The sequence below is a fragment of the Corythoichthys intestinalis genome, chromosome 3, assembly GCF_030265065.1.
Source record: "Corythoichthys intestinalis isolate RoL2023-P3 chromosome 3, ASM3026506v1, whole genome shotgun sequence".
Classification (NCBI taxonomy): domain Eukaryota; kingdom Metazoa; phylum Chordata; class Actinopteri; order Syngnathiformes; family Syngnathidae; genus Corythoichthys; species Corythoichthys intestinalis.
The window spans coordinates 19187406-19213313 of record NC_080397.1 but is presented as its reverse complement, the minus strand read 5'-3'; the positions used below and the strand labels follow the sequence as shown (position 1 = coordinate 19213313).

General features: G+C 39.0%; 1 protein-coding gene across 5 annotated transcripts in view; it reads right to left on the bottom strand.

Annotated features, from left to right (window-relative positions):
• The window catches only part of aopep (aminopeptidase O (putative)), a 201541-nt gene that overhangs the window by 131016 nt on the left and 44617 nt on the right, over positions 1–25908 (bottom strand). For all 5 annotated transcript variants that reach the window (XM_057830790.1, XM_057830791.1, XM_057830793.1 and 2 more), the window contains exons 6-7: positions 5797–6010; positions 462–568 (exon numbers count right to left, since the gene is read on the bottom strand). In XM_057830790.1, the coding sequence (XP_057686773.1) occupies positions 462–568; positions 5797–6010 (321 nt within the window). The remainder of the gene's footprint in view (positions 1–461; positions 569–5796; positions 6011–25908) is intronic.

Sequence of the window (25908 nt, the reverse complement as noted above, 5' to 3'; positions counted from 1 at the left end):
ATCCTGAAATAATGTGTGTAGCTACTTGTAAAGGGTGCAGATTAAGACTTCTGTCTCTATGTGTACAAGAGTTGAGCGAGGCATGCTTTCATTGCATTCAGCAGGCGCCTACAGCGTTCGACTGATGGAGGGAGGGTTCTAGTGTACTGTCATGGACTTTATAATATATTATGAGGTCTATGGGACTGTATTTTTCATGATTTTGACACCTCACTTGATTTTTGTTTTTTTAATTACTCAAATTTGGCAGGCTTATCAAGAACAATATGGTGTGCAACATTTAAGACATTTTATTTTAATTTTACAAGAAATTCAATAGAACTATATAAAGTAAAAGAGTCCAGATTTGGGCTTTGTAACATTAAAATCTTACAGGTTCTTCAATAATTTTCACAGCAAAAGTTCATTACGGTTCAAGTGATGGCGATGTAAATGGAGATAGTGTGATGGGTAAAACACACCTCAAGATTTGAAGCTCCTCTCCTGAATTCTGCAACTCATCAGACAATCTTCTCCATCTCAGCAGTGCTTTCAAGTTGGATTGTTCTGCTGCTTCTGGTGGAGAGAGCTGCACGGAGGAAAAATGGGAATGGGATGGAATTTCTGTTATGTAAATACACAGTCAGCCAGAAGAGATTCCGTTGCTTTGTCATGATACGGTGGAACTTCTCAGATCAAATAACCCTGAAGTCACAGAATTTGGAATTACACTTAAATTTCATTACAGATGTCACAAGATGATTAACCTTTCTGCTTTTCAGAAGGATTTTTGCAGTGATTACGTCAAAGCACAATGCATGAAATGTCTTGCCTGGCACGGCCAGACTGTTCTCCCTTTATTTTTCAAACACTGAGAATAGTCTGGGACCCAGCCCATTAACGGCCTCTCGAGCACACACAAAATCAACCGTCCAATCAGATTCATTTATTTGCGTGACGTGTTCTTAACGAGCAACTTCACTCTTCCGTGTCGGAAGTCGTCTCCACAACAACAGGAGAAGAACGAACAGGAGAGCCGAGAATATGTTCCAATCCACGGAAAAATCAGTTTTAAATTACCAAATACACATCGACACAAGTCATTGACAACATTCTGTCTCGCACTAGCCATGTTGAATAAACTTCGCTCCACTCATATGTTTACTTCTGCGCGCAAGTCCCTTGTCGCTTTAATAACGTCACGTTCGCCCGTCGCTGATTGGTCCACTCCGCTGTCTGTTTGCTGTGGCTTGCTCCGCTCTGGAAATTTTATCCGCTGAATGGTGGCCAGACTCAATAGCTGGAACAGCGATGAGTCTGGTGTACCAGGCTATGAAATGTCATCTTGCCACACTATTTGGGGATTCATTTTTCTGCATGGTTTAGTGTAAGGCTAAACGATATTTGAAAAAACTGACATTGCGACTTTTTAGGGTTTTGCAATCTATTGCGATATTAAAACTAGAATTTTCACCAGATGACTTGAATAGCTCTGTTTAGGAAGACATTGGTTGACTCACTTTGACCATATTGTTTTCATTCAAGATCTCCCGATACGATAACGTGATCGAAAATTGGTCCGATCATACCGTTTTTCAGGGGATTGGAATTGGGTGAAAAAGATCAGGTTTTTAATTAAACATATACGTTTTTAAAATCTTTTTCTGCTTCATGCTCGTATAGCCTCTCACCCTCCCTCCTGCTAAGCAGTGTGACCAAACTGTTTTTCTTGGTCACCAGTGCAGCTGGCGTTTGGTACTTAACATTAATGATGAATGACAGGTTTGTAGCTTTGATATGGCCAGAGACGCCTCGGTAGCGCTACGATCAAAGGCACAAATGCGTTAATCGTCGTTAAGCTTGGTACATAGTCTGAAGTGTGCTGTGGCAACTCATTCATTGGGTATGTGAGAGGATGTTATCGGAAGCGTGAGCGTCAAAGCAAAAAAAAAAAAAAAATCCGGTATCGGCAGATTCTCAAAATCAGGTGACTCGGACTCGGGTGCAAAAATATGCGATCGGGACATCCCTAGTATTCACATAATACCGTTTAAACCAGGCTAAGGGGGTTCATCTGTGAATGATGAGGATTTGTGTGTATATAAAAGGAATCCGGCCAGCCATGTACAGTATCAGCACAAATTGCTGCTTTTATGAAGCAAAATAAAAGTTTACATAAAAAATAAATAAATAAAATTTTTTAAAAAACGCACGTCCTGGAATGGGACGATTGCGCATGCGCACATTGCGATGGCGATGTTCAAACAATATATTGTGTAGGCCTAGTTTAGTGTTTATGACAATATTTCAAAACAAGTTATGAAAACAACCCAATCATAACAACAACAGTAAAGATCAATAAATACATTTAAAATGCTTATTAAATCTAAGGTATTCATAATTATGGAATGATTAAGACATTTATCTGCACAATAGGCTTAAAAAATATTTAGAAAATTAAAACTGGGTAGAAAATATTCATATTAATAAAAATATTAATATATTTATTCTTTTCCCAGCTTCTTTTGATTCAAATATTCAAATTTTCATATCAGTATTCTTATACTGTATGCATTGTGAAGAAAACAGCATCCCCAACAGGGAGTGTGAAGATCTTTGTTGTTAGAGTTGTTATCCAAGTTAAGGCATAGTGGTTTGTTGTTTTGACATTTCAGAGTTTTTTTTTTTTTTTTTTTTTTTTTGGGGGGGGGGGGGGGGGGGGCGGGGGTTGGTGTGGTTTTGCAAGGCGTATCAAAAGTATTCATAACTGGCAGTGGTTATTTCTTTATAAGTCAATGTACAAAACTCATTCACTAATAAATGAGGATGAATGTTCACAATCTGCGATTGGCTGGCATTCCATTTAGGGTTTACCCAGCCTATGCCCATGGTTAGCTGGGATAGGCTCCAGCACGCTCGTGAACCTGATGATGATAAGCAGTACAGAAGATGAATGTTTTTAATCTGCGCAGTAGCTGAGTGTATCCGCGCAGTATATAATTTCCTTCTCACCATTGAACTTACCGTATTTTTCGGACTGCAAGTCGCACCTGAATATAAGTCGCACCAGCCATAAAATGACCAATGAAGAGGAAAAAAACATATATAAGTTGCATTTTGGGGGAAAATTTACTTGACAAAATCCAACACATAGAATAGAAATGTCATCTTGAAAGGCAATTTAAAATGAAAATGCAATAGAGAACAACATGCTGAATAAGTGTACAGTATGATAATTAGAGATGTCCCGATCCGATATTTGGATCGGATCAGACGCCGATATGGGCAAAAAAATGCGCATCAGTATCGGATAACACGGAAAAATTCCGATCCAGACTTCCGATCCAGTTTTTTCTTTTTTTTTTTTTTAAGTCCGGTCCGGTTTTCCAGCGCACCGATTTACATAATCCATTCCAGTTTTTGCTTCGGTTTCCCTAAAATCCGGTCCGCATTTTACTGCACACCTTCAACACACTACATTTACATTACCGTCTCCCAATTTACCGAGAGACTTTATCGAACCGAAGACAAAAAGAAAGGTCCTACGCAACTAACACTGGCAGAAACTTTTGCTATGCGTGACAAACTGGCACTCGACAGTCCCAAAGACAAGAGTCATTGCCGAAGAATTCATTCTGGATGACGAGCCATTATCTCTCGTGAGTAAAGACGCACCATCCAACACTTAGAACCACGGTACAACTTGCCCAGCCGTCATTGTATCCTTGAGCGATTCGGCCGTGGAAGATTCGAGAACGATTCACAAACATCCAAATTCCAATTATTGAAATATGTCAAGTAAAGCGGAACGATTAAACAGCGCGGTCTTCGGGACGCAATGCGGTCCATTTCTCATTGCGTCCCGAAGACCGCGCGAGTAAACATCATGCTTGTCATAGACCCGGGTAATGCCAATGCTCAACTCATGGCTTTAGCTCAACTCATGCCGCTGGATAAAATACACAAGAATATCTGACTGCTGCTGACAGCCACTACAAACTACGTCAAGATGTTTTTACTGTAGATAATAGATATCATATGTACAGTAATAGAACTAGATGTAAAATGACAGACTTGACGGCGTTAGCAACATTGAAGTATTGAAAACTAGATGCGTTAGTAAACAGGCGCCATCTTAAAGCAGGAGACTTCCCTAGTAGGCTGTTGTGAACCTTCCAAGCGAACCTAATTAACTTTTTATCTAAAATACTCCTAAATCGGCAAAATCATGACCTGAATCTATCTTCAAAACAGTTTTAAAACTTTCACATGTCGAAAGTAGACAGAAGTGAAATTATGGAATAACGGGAGCAATTTTAACAACTTTAACAGTTGATTCGCAAAATTAAATGAAGTGAATGTCGTTTAAAGCTGCTGATACAGAATGGGGACTTGAATATTTCATTTACTGTTTTAAAATGTTAACTTGATACTGAAATAGTCGTTTATTTAAACCTGAGAGGCTTCTTATACAATTTTTGTAACTAATGCACGAAACATTAAAAGCTTCTAATAGCATGGGGGGTTTGTGGGATTTTCCACTGAGGTTGTTTGTGTGTTTTGCTTTTTTAAGACAGTTTACAATATCATTTGCACGTTTTACTGACTTACTATGCCATTTCTGTTTGTTATTTATAATGTTTTGTGTTTGTCACTGAATAAACAGGTCAGTTTCTTGTTACCAACTGTTGTGTGTTATTCAAACTCACCTAATTCAGCTGGCTAGTTTTTATCAAGAGTACTAAAATCTTTTTGAACATGATTCTGACAATTAAGTAAGGAGGCTAAATAACTTTACTTTAAATAACTTAAACACATGCTCAGATAGGCCGGTATTGGCATCGGCCAGTATCGGTATCGGATCGGAAGTGCAAAACAATATCGGTATCGGATCGGAAGTGCAAAAACCTGGATCGGGACATCCCTAATGATAATGTTACATGATGCATGAACAACGAAATGCGAACGTGGCCGGTATGTTAACGTAACATAGCTATTAAGTTATTCAGATAACTATAGCATAAAGAACATGCCAACAAGTTTACCAAACCATCAGTGTCACTCCAAAACACCAACATATGAAATGATATAATAATGTGTTAATAATTTCACACATAAGTCGCTCAAGAGTATAAGTCACACCCCCAGCCAAACTATGAAAAAAACTGCGACTTATAGACCGAAAAATACAGTATATGAAAGAATCAGATTTGCTTTAAAATGTCGGACTTGTGTTTATAGGTTACAATCTGCATAAACTGCACCACTATTTCTGTAGAAAAGGGCCTCAGTTTGATACATGTGCTGTTAAAGCCAATGTTCAAAGTTGGGTTAAGTTGCTTTTTAAGACTGAAACAAGATGATCTCCCTGCCACTTATGAATATCTTTGTTTCCAACCAAAAAACAAACAAACAAAAAAAAAAACAATACTGTGGTAAATGATCCTGTCGCACCACACATATGCTGACTTTACCCTGCTTTGACCCCAGCAGTTGAATACATGTGGTAATACACTAAGTATATTGTCTTCAGCTGCTGATGTTTTGATCATGTGACTGTTGTTCGCACGAGAACACCAATGATAATAGGAACCTTTTGTTTGCAATTTCACTACCTGTCTTTGTAGCCAGGCATCTTCCCGGAGAAAATCCATAGCAGTAACTATGAAACTACAAGGACAAATAGGATTTTATTGCTCCTTCTTCACAAAACAGCACTCCTTTTGCAACTGAACTGTCATATGGTCTTGTAGAAGTGCTGGGACAATTAAGTTACATCAGATAGGTGCAGTAAAGTACAATAACAGTGTGCCGTACTTGCTGTGCTTGGGCCCAGATAATATCCTCCAGGTAGGTGGCGAAACCCTCACTAATCCATTCCTCTGTCCAGTCTCTGGCCCCTATGACCAGGCCAAACCAGGCATGGGCAATTTCATGGCACAGCCTGGACCCACACAAGGACAGGCTGTTTTCTTTCGAAAATGAGCTGCCAACATGCAGCACACTCTGAGACAGGAAAATGATGTGGGGGCTGAAGCACACAAAGGACAGAGAGAAACTAGTAAGTTAAAGCGAATCACAATTTGACACAAAACACGTTAAGTGACGTTGCCAGGGAAATGTGTCACTGCACAAGTGAGAAAAAAGGTTTTCCCACAATTATTCATTTTTAATTTACACTTACATTTTGGATTACATCTCCTTTGTGAGTCAAAACTTTAAATATTCTGTCACAAAACTATATCGAAAAAAAAACTCAGGTGGATGATGTGGCTGACATGAAAATATGTGCATTGTCTTTTGTATAAAATAGTGCTGAATTCTTGCGAGAACAAGCTCAAGGGAAAGTAACCCACCTAATATGTAAACAGAAATTCCAAAGACATTTTGAGGTTAATTTTCTCCAAAGTTAGAGTGTGGACACTATCAGATTTAACAAAACAATTTAGTCTTTAAGAATTTTGCCAAAGGACGAGCTGAATCCGCTACAACTTTCCCAGGAGCACAATCACCAACCACTAGCAGGTAAAATCAATTCACTTAAATTAGCAGTTTTAAGAGGATTTTATTTGACACCATTTCAAGGTAATGCTGGAAATGAATGTTGGAAAAAAAAAAAAAAAAAAGCCCAGACTCTTAATTTTTTTCTGACCCAAGGGAAATTACTCCAATGGTAAGCTTGTATTTAGGAATATGATCTGTAATTACTGCGCAGTCGCATCTGATTTACTGGTGCACAAGGATTATCACGATTTTATTTGACGACAGGCGGCTATCAAACATGTGGTCTCACTTATGATATGGTTTGAAATGACGTGCTTAGGAAGTTCAAATATAGAAACAGGGATGCACTAAATCTGCTTACCCTTACCATGGTAAGACACTATCTGTGTACATCATTTCACTGAATTACCAAAGATAATGTGTACTACACATTTCCCGCAATGAAAGTGACGGCTAAAGAAAGTATGGAAGAAAGGAATTATGTAGATTGTTACCTATTGAAATTAGAAATTTGCATGAAAAAGTTTAGGCATTTTGTCATTTCACCCGATGTTCATTTTTGGAGGCTTTACATAAGGGTTATCAAGTCCCTGGAAAAAAATAAGGGACACTTAATTTGTAGAGACGGCCACCCCAGTAACATTCACCCTTTAGTATTTTTTGGGGTTTTTTTTGTACAAAAAAAGCATTTTTTTCTTCTAATTATTTGACTCTAACCTGAATTAATTAGGTGCCTATTTGAGTGAATAAGCATGTAGAAAAACTATAATTATGAGCAATGTATTTTAATACAAAAACAACAAACAAACAAACAACTAGAATAAAATAAGTATTTGTCATGCTAAATTTGAATCTGTATAATTTAACCCTTAAGGTCCTAAGCCTTTTGTGTGTCTGGGGGTGTGTGTTTATACAGTAATTACCATTTTGTTTCTTTATAGTATGTAAAATGTTTGGGTATCTTGTTTGGTATAATTTTTTCAAAACAACGTCATGTATATGAATTGTTATTATTACATTATAACCTATTACCACAGTAGGCCAAAAAATACACAGAAATACTACCCTGGTGTCTATTTGCACACATAAACAGATAGAGACATTTTCTACCATCAAATTAAAACAATAATATTTTGTTATATTTTTTGTGGTCTTTGGGTGCCAAATAAAAACTGGGAGAGAGTTTGAAGCCCTCACTTTTGAGTCATGTTGACGGCATTTTAAAGACTCCACGTGACTGATTTCGCAGACTTTATCATAGGACTTGTGAGGGTTAATATAGACAAGTTCCGAGGTACTTCCGCATTTCTGCTCGCAACTTCCGTTTTACAATTTCTCAATCTAAAACAACAGGGGAGCTGGAGTAACATTACTCATCAAAATCCCTTAAAAAAGACCATTTGGAAAAACCGCATCCATCTGCCATCATCACGACAGGGGAGGACAACATGTTCATGGAGGCAGATGTGGAACCAAGCTCGTGCCACCACAAAGACTGGGAGTTTTTGTAGCTATGTTGCCGCTGTGTTATGGAAGGTATGTACTGCCTATCCCTGCAATTTCATGTGTCCGGTGCTCAAAAGATACTAAAGCTAAAATCTTAACTATGGTGATTGTAATGATGATGATCTTTAATATTATTTAATACAACTACTGTACTGCTGTGGCTGCAACACATGCTATTTGCTGCTAGCCTGTTGCTAATCAGTAGGTGTATGATGTCAACGCATAAATGCAAGTTTTACAAGTTTTTTGTGTGTTTGTTTACAGGTGGAAAACGCTGTTAGGCAAAGGAAGACAAATTGATGTGCCTCACAACAACATTTAGTGTACATTGATGGACATATATCGCGACTACGAGCGTTCTACCCGGCGGCGGCCGAGAGTCTGAGGCTGGGAGACGGTGGCTCGCCTCGCGGCGGACCGTCAGCTCGATCCCGAGATCAAACTACGAGCTTTTTAACTGCAGCAACTTTAAGATGCACTATTGGAGCTGGAATTACAGAGGACAGCGGGAAAAAAGCCCTTCTGGAGGCCACCGAGGGTCTCCATAATGTCGGGTGAATGTTCGTTATTATTCGTTATTCGTTAACCTTTGTTAATATTTTTCTCATAATTTTATAAATTGTGATTTATTGACCTGTTTTGCACATTCACCAATCATTTTAAATACAACAAGAAATGGAATCATGTTGTCCAAATGTTTTATTGAGATCATTATCTTCAATTAAAAAGAACGGCATACTATTTTTGTTTACAGGCATGCAAACTGGTTAGGGGTGAAAAAGGTGACAAAGTAACATGGACACACGGCATGCGCGGAAAAGTGCATTTCATAGTGCAACCAGAGACATCTCGAATTAAACACAGTACATAGTAATTTAACATATACAAGTCTAAATCTCTCATCTTGAAATCAGAACATACAAGACGCATTAAGTAGCAAATTATACAAAATCTAAATTATAAAATATACAGTATGTCCCATTTGCATTAAGCAGAGAACAGCTGTACAGCATAAAATATGAATTTACAGGTACGGTATAAATTCCATTCACTTAACTATTATGTGATAGATAGATCGATAGATAGATAGATAGATTACAAGTCTTCAAAAACATTAACTGTAGTGATCATAACTTTATTAACATTCAACCAAAGCAATTAGTCCCATGGTCCTTAACTTCGATTGATAGGGCATCATACTGGATAAACAGAACCAGAAGGACACCTGTAGGCTGTTTTATGAACGGGGGTGTGTACGAACAGCGCGGGAATGGGGGTACTTTCAAATGCGACCTGTAGCAGAGCTCTCCAGTTTGATAAACTCTCGATGGCTAAACAAATGAAACGACCTCCACAACAAGGCAAAATTCTTCCCTTTCTGTAATTATAGGAGAGTATAGAGGGGCCTTAAATAAATCGTTGTCAAAAATAACTGGTGACCATTCAGAACTTTACTAACAAAGCCCTGAACATGACTTGTATGGAAGGCACTAGTTCATCACTCTAGTTACCTCATTGCTCATGATTTTTAAAAAATTTTTTATCGTTAACAAGCGCTTTAGAAAGGGGCCTTAAATAACTCGTCACAACGCCAACTGGCGACAATTCAGATGCCAACTGACGTTTGCTAACTTTACTAGCAAAGCCCTAAGTGAAAGCTACCTAGAGTAACTGCGTTCTACGTGGCGGTGAAATATCGAAGACTATCTGAAGTCAGTTATCAAGAAATTAAGCGAATACTTGTGTTATAGACACCGATACAAGCGCAGGAATTGACTGAACGACACGACTGAATGATTTATGAAGACTATTATAGACCATCACTCAAACTTTTAGCTTTAAGAAGTTAACAGTTTTTGACATTAATCCCTTACCTTGCCGTAATTTCCAACGGGTCCGGTGTTCGGCCATTCCTTACTACGCGGCGAAACGTCCTACAAAATGCTCAGCGCGCTTGCGCATGCATCCACACGCATGCGCAAATGGGTTAGAAGCAGCGAGTACTCACTATTTTAGTTTTTATTTAGTTATTTAGAACCTTTTCATTGCCTCAAACATACTTTTTGCATGCATTTCCCTCTCATACTTTTAACCATTGTGTTTTTTGTGTTCGCTTTGAAGCAGTTGACCACATTAGTCACGTAGCATATTTAAACCGTCCTTATTTGATATAACTACATATAAGTGTTTTCTGCCGGCATTTTTTAAGTACGTTATTCCTGTATGCATCTAAGCAAAACAAGTTTAGCGCGCACGGTAGTACTTTGGGTGTCAAATTCGACTAATGTAGACCTTTCGCCGATGTAGCAGATTTTGGCAGAACACCGGGCGAGAAGCTGGGATGGACAGGGGTTCAGCCTCCTCATTGCTGATTGGTGATAACTGTGCTCCCGTCTCTCACTCTTGTCAGTTATTTGTTGTCACGAGAAGAGAGTGGCAGTGATAGGTCTGTTTTGAACATGGACTACGGTTTTGAAGTTAACGGTTTCACTTGCTCGTTGCCATGCCCCCCGCCCCCACACATTTTTTTCTCCTCGGATCTACGTGATTCAGAAGAATGACCCATTTTGATTTCAAAACGGCGAAATTTCGCCGAAAGGTGGCAAGTTTGCATGCCTGTATTTCCTTGTAACAACAAAATCCTTCTGCATTTGGAAAATGTAATATTATTTAAAATTTCACCTCATTTTCCTCACTCAAGTGGCGGCGTATCAATCTACACCTCACGTAAACACAGGCTGACAGGTTGTTATAATTTTGTCCACGAACGATCAATGACGTGATAAGAACAATCATACAATCTTTTAGGAATATCTTTAAGTTTAAATAACATCCTTAAATTCTTGTCTGCAGCTGGTTTCGATTTAAGGCGTATGGCGAGGTAGATTCACACTGGCGCTTTGAAGCTGGGCGCTGTTCAAAACATTGCACTTCAAACCATGTATATAGGCGCTTCCAGGAGTTCAGGCAAAGAACAGAAAGTGTCGGAGTCTCATCAACGTCTTGCTGAATCCATTTTTGGAGTTCCGTGGGTTCCTCTGGTTTGATTTAGCAATTTTTTAACTTTGTCAACACACTGCTTACTTCAACCCCAATTCAAGTTGTTCACTCTAAACCGGAAGTTAAGAGCATAAACCTTCCAAGATGGCGCCGCCCATGCATATTCTTGAAAAACACCATACCAGTAGTCATTCATCCTACAAATCAGACACTATTTTCGAGTTTTGTGATATGACGGGACAATGCGCACCCTTTCTTAGCTCAATATGGGATGCGTACTTTTTTTCTTAATACGGGACAATTCCGTTTTTTTAAAAGGCTGTTGGCAACCCTATGTGCAGCACTAGACATGTGCCGGTTACCGGTTTCACGGTTTACCGTGGTGTGAAAACGTTGCGGTTTCAAAACCACTAAAATTTTCCGTCTTACCTTAGTACGGTATTCGCTATTTTTCATGTGCCAAAATGCAGCCGAAGTGGCTTGGTGCGGCAGCGCTCACCCCTTACCGTTGGTTGCCGTGAGTGTCAGTGACGCTATTCTGCTAAATAGCCAGCAAACCCAAATACAAATCCTCCAAACACAAGGCGTACTTTTCTTCAATTTATTGAGCTCTCAAATCGTGGTGAAATATACAAATGAATACATTTAAAACGTTGCACAATTGTATTTTTCCACGTGTGATTAGGTTCAACAGGATAGCAGTAGCAATATTAAAAAGTTCACCAAAAACAAAACACACATTTTCATTTCAAATTCAATATACAAACTAACTAAAACTTACAAAGACGAATGTTAGCCTAGGCTAAGCTGGGAGAGCAGCTTCGTTGTGGTTTTATGTCTCACAGCCGCTGAAAGAGCGAGACAAGCTTGAATGAAGGGGGGGAAGAAAAAGAATCACGTCAAAGATCGCTGATTGAGTAAGGAGGTCTCACTCCTCACTCCTCACTTTTTTTTTTTTTTTTAAAATTAGATGAAACCTTTCCTCAACAATATTTACATTTTAACATTTATAAAACTAACTTATACATTTTTAACTAACTTATTAACTTATGAATTCTTTGTTCCTTTTAATACAAAGGCATGGCATCATGTAGACTAGAGTTGAAAAAGGTGGCTGAAAATGGCAAAACTTCACTTGAGCTTCCCCCCTCAAAAAAAAGTCATACAGTATATATTTTTAATTTTATTTAGAAGTCTTTTTACTTTTTATAGCAATTATTTTGTTCTTACTCTAATGTTGAGCAACTTGAGCTGTGGCTGTGGGTATAGTCTAGGTTCTATTTATTTTAATTTTATATAAAATATTTGTTATTTTGTGTTAATTTATTTATTTTCACATTATATTCATGTTCCAATTTACAAATATGTTTTGAAAAAAAATCCTGTTCAATGGATTTTTTTTTTTTTTTTTTTTTTTAAACCCATACATCTCAAAATTTTGGAGCCATAATTGCAATACTGTGATACCGTGAAACCGTGGTATTTTTGCTCACGGTTATCGTACCGTGAAAATCTCATACCGGCACATGCCTATGCAGCACATTTCGTTTTCCAATAAACATTAGTCAAGTCTATTCATAAACAGAAGCCACACATCCATTTCAACTTTGTAAACACTTTCATCAAAACAATCCCAAGAACAGTGGTCATACTGATTAAGATAACTCTTTATACTCTATAAGATAATTGTGAAAGCCAAGTTCAAAATCTGAACATCACAAAAAAAACATCAACAAAAATAAGACAGTTAACCGGCAGAAAATAAATTACACCTCCAAAACATTCCAGCAGGGAAATGTAGCACATGTGATTGTCAACCATGAGACCGCCGTCAGAACAAGAGCGATAAAACGTCAAAACCAAGGTCACGGTTGAAGACTTTTCCGGAACATTCTTTAGTTGTGTATTATGTAAGCCTCTACAAGTGGCCTGGGGGCCACAAAGGCAGGGGGTGGGCTTCAAGCAGTCTGTGCTGAGAGGCCTGGTATACTCCAATGCAAGAATGGAAAGGGCGGGGGTTGCCACAGAGGTGAGGATGAATGCACTCTCGTACTCTTGTTCTGTCCAAGCAGCACAGGCTTATCGAGGGGGTCTTTCATGCTCACAAGATCTTCAAGGGTCCTAACTGCTGTTGACCTGCCATGGGTGGGAGAATTTACGTTTCAGTACCTTTAAGTACTTTTCCACAATGGTAACGCTGTGACAAACATGCCAAAGATATTTCCAAGTTTTTCTGAAAGAGACACAGCGGGCAAGCATTAGGGATGGGAATCGAAATCCGATTCCAATTCGGAACCGGTTCCGAGTGTTTCGAGGCCTCGACATCACAATGAAAAAGCCTTAACGATCCCTAAAGACGCATATTGCGTTGTGACGTGTCTTGTTGTCCAGACGCATCAAATTAGCATGGCGCCAAGAACCACTCGCTTCAAAGTTTGGCTACACTTCACCAGGAAAAAGGGTGAAAATGAAAGGTTACGATAGTTTAGCACGAGCATTGCCGCCGTAAACATAACAATGACAGCACGTAGGTCCGAACGCTCGAAAGTGTGTCTTCACTTCACGAGGAAAAATTACAACAAAGCGACTTGCAGTCATTGCGAGATGGAAATAACTGCATCGGGAGGGAATAGACTGCACTGTCCTCACCGAGACGCTAAGGCTCAGTCCTGGCTATACAGCTAGCTAAACTCCCAAATGACGATGCAGAAGACGTTGGTATAATTCATTCATTCATTCATTCATTTTCCATGCCGCTTTTCCTCACGAGGGTCGCAGAGGTGCTGGAGCCTATCCCAGTTAACTACGGGCAGTAGGCAGGGGACACCCTGAACTGGTTGCCAGCCAATCGCAGGGCACAAGGAGACACACAACCATTCACACCTATGGACAATTTAGAGTGTTCAATCAGCCTACTATGCATGTTTTTGGGATGTGGGAGGAAACCGGAGTTCCCGGAGGAAACCCACGCAGGCACGGGGAGAACATGCAAACTCCACACAGGAAGGCCGAAGCCCGGGATTGAACCCTTGATCTCAGAACTGTGAGGCAGACGTGCTAACCACTCAGCCACCGTGCCGCCGTTGGTATAATTTGCTGACTTTATTCAACCATCACTTGAAACTAAAAATAGAAATGAAACAATTCAATTTCGTCCCCAATAACAAAAAGGTTTGCATCAACGTAAATCAGCAATGATTAGCTGCTAACACAGTAATAACAAACAGTTAGCATGCGTTCGCTAGCATTAGCACATCGTTTAAACCACTACACAACTGGATTTAAGTGTCCGATCGCGAGTGAAAACACACAACAACAACACAGAAGATGATACATACAGGCGTTGGCTCTGTAGATATTTTACAAACGTTAACAAAGAACGTAGGCTCGTGGCAGTGTTTCCCTTTCTCACTAACTCGCTCACTCGCTTGGATAAGGCATTTCTTCTTCTTCGCGTGTAAGCGCGCTCTTCTTCGCGTGAGGAAGCGCAAGGGCGCCACCACTTGAGCGTGAAAGCGCCATAAAAACTAAAAGGCATGCATTTCAATATACAGTACTGGTAAATAAAAATAGGGGTCCCCAAACTACGGCCCGCGGCTCCATATTTGGTCCGGCCCCCTGAACAATTCCAGAGAGCATTTTGAATTTTTTTTGTTTTTTTTCTCCCTCAGTAGTGTTATTTATTTCCTGGCCTTTTTCAGTGAATAACTCAGAGAGGGTTATTTGGTTATTATCTATTTAATTAATAGTGCTATTATTATTTATTATTATTATTATATTATTTACTTTTGTTCCGTGAAGAATCCACAGAGGGTTATTTGATTGTGGCTTTCTTAAAAACAATAATTTTTTTACATTTACGCACTCCTGCAATCGTCACACTTTTTCTGTTACAAACTGACCCCGGCCTCTCATCAGAGAAGGGAAAAGTTATTTGGCCCTCACAGGAAAAAGTTTGGGGACATTGCCAAAGGCAGAACAACGACCTATATGCCAAAATATACCATTATTTTTTATTTCTATTAGAAAAATGTTTCAGTAAAATGTTACACATTCTTGTGCATTTGCCACTTATTGCCACAGTTAACATTGATGCTTTGGGCCTCTTTTGACCTCGTTGTGAGTTTGTAAGGTTGTGACTTCTGATTAAACAAACTTGATGCCAATCAAAATGTTTGTTCTTCTTTTTCCCAAAATTAGAATCGATAAAGAATCGAATCGTTAAGCAATATCGATAATGAAATCGGAATCGTAAAAATCGTATCAATTCCCATCCCTAGCAAGCATTGAACGTTTGTAAAACATAACAGGGCGGCCCAAACTTGGGATTTCGACAACCTCTAAAACAGTGGCTCCCAGTGTATTTTTGCGCCACTGACTGGTTTCATGTGAATCCTTACATCATCATACCTTGATGGAATGGTATACAGTAAAATAAAATCTAATGCTTAGATACTCCATATTGTTATCAAGAATGTAGTCTAAATACAAGTTGGATCTCTGCTGGTTTCTTGAGCTGGCTGGTCACATTTCCAAATAACGCATTTGTTTTCATGCCACAACATTGTAGCTAGGCTGAAAAACTCAGCATTTCTCTCTTTCATTGTGTCTATTTTAGACATGTGCCGGTTACCGGTTTCAACGTATACCGTGGTATTAAAACGTCACGGTTTTTAAAATCACTCAAATTTTCTGTCATACTGTTCCTACGGTATTAGCTATTTTTTACTTCCTGAAAATCCCGGTAGAAATTCCTTGCTTGCAGCTGCAGGGCCCACCCCTCTTCTTCCGGTTGTTTCTCAGTGAGTCAGCTGTGCTATATGATGGCTGGAGGAGGTGAAACCCCTAAACTTTTTCCCCCATCCACAACGAAGTCGCTGGTATGGGAATACTTCAGCTGCAGAAAAGTTACAGACAGCCGCGGCTCAGGGGAGGGTCAACCGACATGTGGAACATGTTTGCAGCAGAGGGTGGCTGCCAAAGGAGGCAATACCTCCGATATGATTTTGCATTGAACACCACCCATCGCGCTATACAAAAGGTAAGTAAATACTGTCATGAATGTTTCCCACCAGCTACGATATTTAACTACAGTATTTAACTCCAGCGTGTATAGTGTGTCCAGCGGCTTTAAAACAAATATTATAATGTAAGCTTGTTAACGAGGCGGATAACGTAGCTAATTAGCATGCCAAGACGGTTAATTAGTTTCCTCTCTAATCTAACCCTACTTTTATTTAAGTCTTCCGCCAATGTAAACATCTGTTCAAAATAAAGTTTTCATAATACAGCCTGTGGTTTTTTTCTCTCTGGTGACTGTCTGTGTTGAGAGTGTGTGAGTGTATTATGTAATCATACGAGTCATACACACACGCATACACACTCCTGCATCATAGCTCGACTGAGAGAGAAATGTGTAGAGCAGTGCTTCTCAATTATTTTCTGTTATGCCCCCCCCCATAGGAAGACGTAAACGTTCCGCGCCCCCCCAACTCTCTGCCGCCACTGTAAATATACCGTAGTATCATATGTCTACAAGATTCTTCTTATTATAAGTACTTTGTAACATTGTGTCCTTTTTAAAGAAAAAAAATAAAGTGTTAAAAAAAAGAACACATCCATACTGTAAAAATACACTCAAGATACATTTTTTAACCGTTTGATACTGAAAAAAAAAAAAAAGAAAAAAAAAAAAAAAAATCATAAAGTCAAATTGATTAGCAACATTAACTCAAGAGGACAATATGCCAAACCATTGGGCTGAAAAAAAAAAAATTAATAGAACAAAAACAACAGTGTCATTGGACAGAGAGTTTTTATTTTTGCTGGAGGCAGTATCAGCTCCTTTGCTGTGGTGTTGGGTTATTTTGCATTATGTGATGCTGACAGTGCTTGCTGGTTTTCTGATGTAACAATGACAAAGCGGGATGATTGTTGGCAATATTCGGCACCTTTTAGCTGAAAAAAAAAAAAAAAAAATTCCTGCTGTCCGCTGCGAACATTTTTAGACAAAGTAAACAGACTGGTCTTTCCTTGTCTCCCACTGCACTAAAAGTCAAAAGCCAAATGCTACATACGCTTCGTCATATTTCTTTGTCTAAGCTTTTCATATCTCCAGTGCTCTTTGCTGTGTGCTCTTTTTTGGTTCAAAAATACTGAGCACACACTGAAAATGAGAGCGCCACTGCCACCCACTCAGCAGATGTGCAATTACACTTTATTCTAGTTCAGCAAAAACAGTATGTTCCCCCAGGTCACATGCGCCACCCCCAGCATCACTCTGCGCCCCCCTGGGGGGGCCCCCCCACTATTTGAGAAGTACTGGTGTAGAGTGAGCAAGTCTAAAAATGTTGAGAAACAGCTTTAACCGCCGTTGCCTGCTTGCAATATTAAAATTTATTTATTTATTTATTTTTTTAAAAACTTTTTTATGGAAAATAATTCAATTATTTCTGTTGTTGTTCTGTTCTGATGATAATAATCTTGAGCTGTCGCTGTGGGTTTGGGATCACCTAAAGGACTGCACTTATTTTTTGTTTAATTTAGAATATTTCAGTTATTTATTTTGTGTTATATATCTTTTTCAACAATATACTTATGTTTGCAAATATTTTGTTAAGAAAAATAAAAATCCTGTTCACTCGAATTTTTTTAACCCAAACATCTCAAAATAACACATTTTACAGCTGTAATTCCACTACCTTGAAACCGTGATATTTTTGCTTAAAGTGCCTGTGACACATAAAAAAACATGTTTGTTTCATATTACATGCAGTATTTTATGCTCCTGAATAAAATGGACCACTTGGATGTGTGCAGAAGCAACAGATACTATATTTATTCAATTCTTTGAATCCCGCGCTATGAAAATAAGAGACTTCCAGGCGCGGTCTCGGATTGTGGAAGAAGGCGAATGTGATGTTAACGGGAGATATCATCTTTACTATACTGCCAGACTATTGTATGCAAAAGGACCGCAGATCCAGCCGATTTTGTGTAATAATTCAGTCCAATGTGCTGCTGGCTTTTTTTTGCTACACCAGGGAGAGTGGTGTAAGCCTTTCTGGCTTTCAAAAAGATCCCGTAAACCACGAATAATGGCCAAAACAATGGAGCGACCATTTGACTTACGAGGAAGTGAGTAAGCTACGTGTTTTATATTATGTCAAATACTGGGATCATGACACACGTTTTAATAAGCGCTTGCTGGCTCCTGGAAAAATATTGGAGTAGAGAGAAAAAACAATTATGACATTTTACTGTATGCTCTACTCAGCTTCGTGTTTGTTGTCATTCTGAATCTTCCTCCTCCTCCAAATACGACTCAAACATATATGGCTGTATGCCACAGGCCTTCTCTGGATCGACAATATCACTTGAAAGATCCAAACTTGAACCACTATCGCTGAAAAAGGCATCCTTCTCCACTGGGCTGAATTCGAAATCCACTGAAATCGCTACTCCGCTGACGTCATCATCCAGACGGAGGTGCCAGAGCGCTATAATGACGGGAGGAGCTAAAAAACAGATTAAAAGAATCATTTCTCTTAATCTGTGCATCATCTCAAAATATGATTTTAATTCCAAAGAAAATACTATTTAAGATTATCGTGTCAATGGCACTTTTATCAAACTGTCAGAATCTCATACCGGCACATACCTACAGTAGACTATTTTAAGTGTGTTGCTACTGAATTTGAGGACAGACCCTTCAAATTTTGCAAGTGGCTGTGCTAATGGTGTTGGTTAAATATTTTTACAAGCTTGTGGCATGCAGTACTCTCACTGTATGTATTGTCATTGAGTCTTTATTAAGAATTTGAAAGAAAATCATTCTTTTTTTTCCACTGACGAACTTTTTGCCATTTTTAATTTGCCTCGCGGCCCAAAATATATACAGTGGGGCAAATAAGTATTTAGTCAACCACTAATTGTGCAAGTTCTCCCACTTGAAAATATTAGAGAGGCCTGTAATTGTCAACATGGTTAAACCTCAACCAAGAGAGACAGAATGCGGAAAAAAAACTGAAAATCACATTGTTTGATTTTTAAATAATTTATTTGCAAATCATGGTGGAAAATAAGTATTTGGTCAATACCAAAAGTTCATCTCAATACTTTGTTATGTACCCTTTGTTGGCAATAATGGAGGCCAAACGTTTTCTCTTCACAAGCTTTTCACACACTGTTGCTAGTATTTTGGCCCATTCCTCCATGCAGATCTCTTCTAGACCAGTGATGTTTCGGGGCTGTCGTTGGGCAATACGGATTTTCAACTCCCTCCACAGATTTTCTATGGGGTTGAGATCTGGAGACTGGCTAGACCACTCCAGGACCTTGAAATGCTTCTTACGAAGCCACTCCTTTGTTGCCCTGGCTGTGTGTTTGGGATCATTGTCATGCTGAAAGACCCAGCCACGTCTCATCTTCAATGCCCTTGCTGATGGAAGGAGATTTTCACTAAAAATCTCTCGATAGATGGCCCCATTAATTCTTCCCTTTACACAGATCAGTCGTCCTGGTCCCTTTGCAGAAAAACAGCCCCAAAGCATGATGTTTCCACCCCCATGCTTCACAGTGGGTATGGTGTTCTTCGGATGCAATTCAGTATTCTTTCTCCTCTAAACATGAGAGCCTGTGTTTCTACCAAAAAGTTCTATTTCTGTTTCATCTGACCATAACACATTCTCCCAGTCCTCTTCTGGATCATCCAAATGCTCTGTAGCGAACCGCAGACGGGCCTGGACGTGTTCAGCAGGGGGGCACGTCTGGCAGTGCAGGATTTGAGTCCCCGGCAGCACATTGTGTTACTGATAGTAGCCTTTGTTACTGTGGTCCCAGCTCTGTGTAGGTCATTCACTAGGTCTCCATGTGTGGTTCTGGGATTTTTGCTCACCGTTCTTGTTATCATTTTGAGGCCACGGGGTGAGATCTTGCATGGAGCCCCAGATCAAGGGAGATTATCAGTGGTCTTGTATGTCTTCACAGTTGATTTCTTTACATCAAACGTTTTATCTATTGCAGATTCAGTCTTCCCAACCTGGTGCAGGCCTACAATTTTGTCTCTGGTGTCCTTCGACAGCTCTTTGGTCTTGGCCATAGTGAAGTTTGGAGTGTGACTGACTGAGTTTGTGGACTGGTGTCTTTTATACCGATAATGAGTTAAAACAGGTGCCATTAATAAAGGTAACGAGTGGAGCCTCGAGAGACCTTGTTAGACATCGTTAGAAGAAGTTAGACCTCTTTGACAGCCAGAAATCTTGCTTGTTTGTAGGTGACCAAATACTTATTTCCCACTCTAATTTGGAAATAAATTCTTTAAAAATCAAACAATGTGATTTTCTGTTTTTTTTTTCACATTCTGTCTCTTATGGTTGCGGTTTACCCATGTTGACAATTACAGGCCTCTCTAATCTTTTCAAGTAGGAGAACTTGCACAATTGGTGGTTGACTAAATACTTATTTGCCCCACTGTAATCCATCCTGGCTGACAGGACGTAAGTTACCTCTGGCACAAAAGAACTTGGGTGTATCAAACTTCTCATTCATTCCAAAATGTCAGCACATAGGAGTTTGTAATTTTCTGTGTTTAAACATTATTCTTCCCAAAATCATAGTACCATATTTGTGATTTGAGTAACCATATTTCACCTGAAGTTCATTTATACAGAATTATTTACTACTGCTTTAAATCCTGGTTGTCAGGTGAAACTTGGTTTTGGGATTTAATGCACAAAATGGTACTTTGAGGCATGGTGGTCGAGTACAAACCCGCCAGACCGCTTGGCACAACTCATTATGGACTTTTTTCGGCTATTTTTAGATGAAAATACACCACCACATTTCCACGATATCTATATGCCCGCATAGACAACTAAACATGAAGTACTGTATATAAAAATATGGAGGGGGAATGGCTCAACGAAGGTCCACATTCACAATTCACAGCTCGCCACTGCAATAATAATTCCCTTTCATATAGGTCAACCTCAGTCAACCAGAAATAATGTTAACACCTGTCAATCAGATTATATTTGGATTGTAATCTAGCATTAATGAACAGTGCTTTTCTTTTGTTACTACCACAACCAAGCTACATTGAAAGCTCAATCGAGAAAGGACAAACAGCAAATATAGTGAGGCCAAGTTGTCTATGTTTGACAATCTATTCAAAAGCATAATAATCTAGTGTTTGAAAGACTTTTAAATCCGTGGTCTCTCTTGAGGAGGGCTAATCAAACAGAAAGCAGCTTCTGTTGTTTAGCAACATGTCAACATCATACAAATGGATCCTATGGGCATACATCTAAAATGTAATCCCACGTTTCTCCTGATTACTCTAACAAAAGCTCTCGCTGGAGTAGCAGACACTAACATTAGCCTTATGACTGCCTTTGTAGCCTAATCTTGCTCCCCTTCAATTTGATAAGCATGCCTTTGTTGTCCGTTCCAGCAGTGCACAAGTGCGTGAGTGAGCGTGAAAACACAAAGACAGCCTTTCAGCGACGGCGTTTGCACACGCTCCTCGGAGGGAGGTGGAATCCATCACCACAGTGACAAATGGTGTCATCCCACCACGGCTGGGGATGCCAAACAACAGCATCTTTCACATTCGTTGATACAGTGACTGACATTAGTTGACATCAGGGACTCATCAAGGCTTCCCACATGAGTGTATTGTACAACTTCCATGACAACCTATCCGAGTTTTTAGTCTGTAACCGAATTTGCCGTAACTTACAGTACATACGATGTACATGTTTGCAAAAGTATAATTAAGCATTTGCCAGCCTATCTAAGTTAAGATCCCAGCTTTCACTTTTTCCAGCGTTTCTCAGAAGACCCAACTTTAGGAACTTTTTACATAGAATTTGCCTTGACTGCCTATTTTAGATCCTTAAGCTAGGTAAACAGAGAAAACAGTTGGTATAGTTAGGTATAGTTGTGCAATTTTGACAAAATTTCTCCATTCCAAGTTTATTTGATTTCTAACAGACTCTGAAAGATAATCCTGTGCAATTATCGTTTGATATATGGTGTGTTTATTATACTACCCTGATTTCCTTAGGAAAATGGTTGTGGCTGATTATCAGAAATGTTAGTAGTGTTCTTCTGTATAATATATAATAGTGTAGTTTATCACTTGTTCTGCTATATTTTTTCAGGGGTTTTATACAATGTAGTACATCTATTTACTTACTGTCGACCATCAAGCAAGTAAGGGTAGCAACATTCACCCCTGCACTTTTCAACCAACTACGGACTGCCAGTAGAGCAATAAAACACAGTTAGCGTACTTGCTCACTTGGCCATAGCTAATGCCTTGACACTCACACGATTTGTTATATTCACACAATATGCCAAAGGGGCCAAAGTCTTAAAAGCACACCTAACACACACAGAGAAGACAATATAGATGTTCATGTGACCCGTGAATCCTTTACGGCCCAACAAGAACCTGTTGCCATTTTGGACGTGTTTTGGCAATTCAACTCAACGTGAATCTAAGTGAAAAGAAATGGAAGATGTCATGTTCTCTGAAAATATACAAAGATCTACAAAAATTAATCTCAAGCGGTACGTTGACAACATTACCCAGATTGGTTCGACGGATCTATATTTGTTGCCTCAAACTGTATTTAAGGACATTAGATAGGCTTCCGAGGTGCTGAATTTGGATTACTTGGACATTTAGAGTTACCTTTTACATACAAGGAGGAAATACACGCTCCGAATTTTAAAGGCCTATAGAAGCCCCGGGGCCTACCTGTACTTCGTAGCATGATTTATTAAGGTGGTGTTATTGGTGAGAAACTACATGTTTACGTTATCATCAGTAAGGTGAGTATGGAATTTTATAAGGTTTCATAGAACGTCACTTAAAAAGGTCTGGTTATAATGAAGGCCAAAGTTGTTGTTTTTTTTTGGTTTTTTTTGCTGAGTGTGTTTTGGGTGTTTAGTTCTGTTTTTTTTCCCAATCCTGTTGGAGAACTCATGACAAACTTTTTTTCTGAGATGGGGCAGCACTTTTCTTTCCATAACAGTTTGGGGCATAATGATTGAAAAGTATGTCCAACAGAAACTAAGAATCTGCTTATACCAATCCAGCCAGACAATGTGTTTAAAAATGATACTTTTCTCCCATTCATCCTCTCATGAGACTCCATGTTCAGGCTAGCCCTTCTTTGGAATGTTTTAGAAAGAATCCACAAAAAAAAAATCTGAGCAAAGGCAAAACAAGTCCATATTTAAGGTTCTACTGTTTGCTGAACTAAGACACTTTTCCGGGAAAAAAAAGACCATATTTACCAAAGCCAACTATCAGGGACCCAAAATTTGGAAGGCACAAAATGGGCAACAATTAGAAGATATTGTTGTAAAGTGATAGAAAACTGCCCGACATGAGGCGGAACAGACACAATTTACAAATCCAGTCAAAAAGCATCGGGTTGAGAGGTGTAGTAAGTTGGATGATAAACTAAATTCCTTAAGTCACATTCATATATAACCCATACAGATCCTGGGACACAACATGAAATAGTGATTAAAGTCAATTTCTGGCCTTTCATGTGACAACTCTATGACTGCGACTCATCCAGGTTGAGACGGCCCTGAGCTTCAGGTGTGTGCCAGGGCAAGTCTTCAATTTAGTGGGACACAGATTGCAATAGCGTTACGCTCCTCCATCTTTCTATCCATTATTCATCTCTCCATCCCTCCATCCATCATCCCAGGCTCTAGGCCATTTATTCCCCAGTGGGACACTGCCATGCATAATGTAATAGGAGCCCTATCATAGTCCTGTAATTGACATCCTCAGCTCACCTCATAGTGGGGATACTACTAAAACAGCCCCGAGAGAGTGAAAGAGAGAATATGAGAGAGAAAGTGAGCGAGACAGAGGAAAAGAAATGATGACGAGCCCCCACTTTGAAGAAATACGTGTACGTGTAAACAAGAGGATAAGAAATGAAGCGAGGCAAAAAGATTACATTGACAGCGATTGTTTGAAATACAGGGAGCGATTTAGGGAAGATAGAGAGATTCTCTGGAAGGATCATAAATATAGGACAAAGAACTCTAGACTATACCAGAAAGATGTAAAGAGGAAATGTATGAGGTAAAGACATATCAGAAATCTCAGTTGTACCAATAACTGTTAAACCAATAACACTACAGTCTTGTGGGTTCGATTCTTCGCCCTGATGAACTCGCCTAAGTATCCTTGAGCAAGATACTGAACCCCATGTTGCTCCTGGTGCTGCGTCACCAGTAGGTGAATAGTGAGATAGTGTAAAGCGCTTTGAGCGCCTTGAAAGGTGGAAAAGCGCTATATAAGTATAACACCATTTACCATTCCATTATTCACTAAAACAGAGGTCGCTTGTTTGCTGTGTTAAACAGTGGATAATTTCAAGGCAATTCTGCTTTTCCCTCTCAGAAAAAAAAAATAAATAAATAAAATAAAAGCTAACTGGCTATGACTTACTTGACTATGACCTGATCACATTTGTAAAGCTTGTAAAGTTCAATCTTGACCCAAAAACGGATACATTTTGAAAACCAAAGAATAGGAATATATCAACATATACTGAAGTGAAATATTATAATTATCATTAGGGATGTCCCCAATCCGATCATGTGTTCAGAAATCAGGCTTGATCATGTCTTTTCAGTGGACAGGAATCAGTTGCGGAAAATCGGGTTTTGAAAATGTGTTTAATATTTTAAGGGCTAAAAAGTGACAAAATAATCCAGAGATACAAGGCTATTGCAAAAAGAATCAATAATACATGTTTTAGACTCCACATTTGAATTCACACCACTAAAGCAAACTTAACAGAACAAAGAGAAAATGTCCAGCGACAGTAAAAACGTTAGCCAAAATAGCTTCATTTTTCACTTTAAACTACCGTTATCTTTTGATTTAGGTAAATTTATGTAAGACCAAATTTTCAAATTTAATTTATTTGCAACCTTATTTTATGCTGCACAACTGATGTGCAAAAAAAAAAAAAAAAAAAAGGATTCCTGTATATAATCTCTCTTCGTTTAAAGTACCACTGCTGCACCAACTCTTTTACTGTATATGGCTATCATGCTGAGATACTGCTAGTTTAAAGAAGAAAAAATAAAAACATTATGATGTCCTTAACACCGAGGTATGGGATCAAAATCAGGTGATCCAGACAAAGGTGCAAAAATATGTGATCTGACATCCATATCCAGGACCTGGTTCGTGAGTCGAAACGGTCGTACCTTGAGCAGAGTTTTCCCATAAGAATACATTATAATTCAATTAATTAGTTCCACAGCCCAAAAACCTACGCTAAATCCTTAAGAAATACTGCTGGCACAATTACAAATAGCAAATTACACATAGCAAAACTAATAAATTATGCCTACAATTAGGAATATAACAACTATGTAACAAATCTGATTCCAATGAGGCAGTTGTGTTTTGTATGCTGTTCATGAGAAAGTTGCGTTAGTTATTTACTAGTCATTTTCTATTGTTGTTGCCGTTGGCTATGGCGGACAGTAGCCGTGTTATGTTGCACAAGTTCTGAAATAAATGAATAAAACCTGACGAAGCTGGCGACTTCCTTGCCGATGTTACAACAATATTATTTGTCACTTTAACTTATAAAAAGTGGCAAACAGAGATCGAAGGAGGACAGTTGAGATTGTAGACATATTCCTGCCGTATCATCGAGCCAGTTCACTGACGCGCACACCACGCTTATATTTTTCTATCATTTCCATCTTAATTTAAATGACTTAATTTAAATCACCTTTTTCAACAACTGCACTAACCTTCTTGGAACCCACGTTGATTTATCTCATAAGAAAATCCGTCGTGCGTCCGTCTTGCAGGAAAACAATGAAATTGCGACGCTGTCATAAATCGTCGTATTT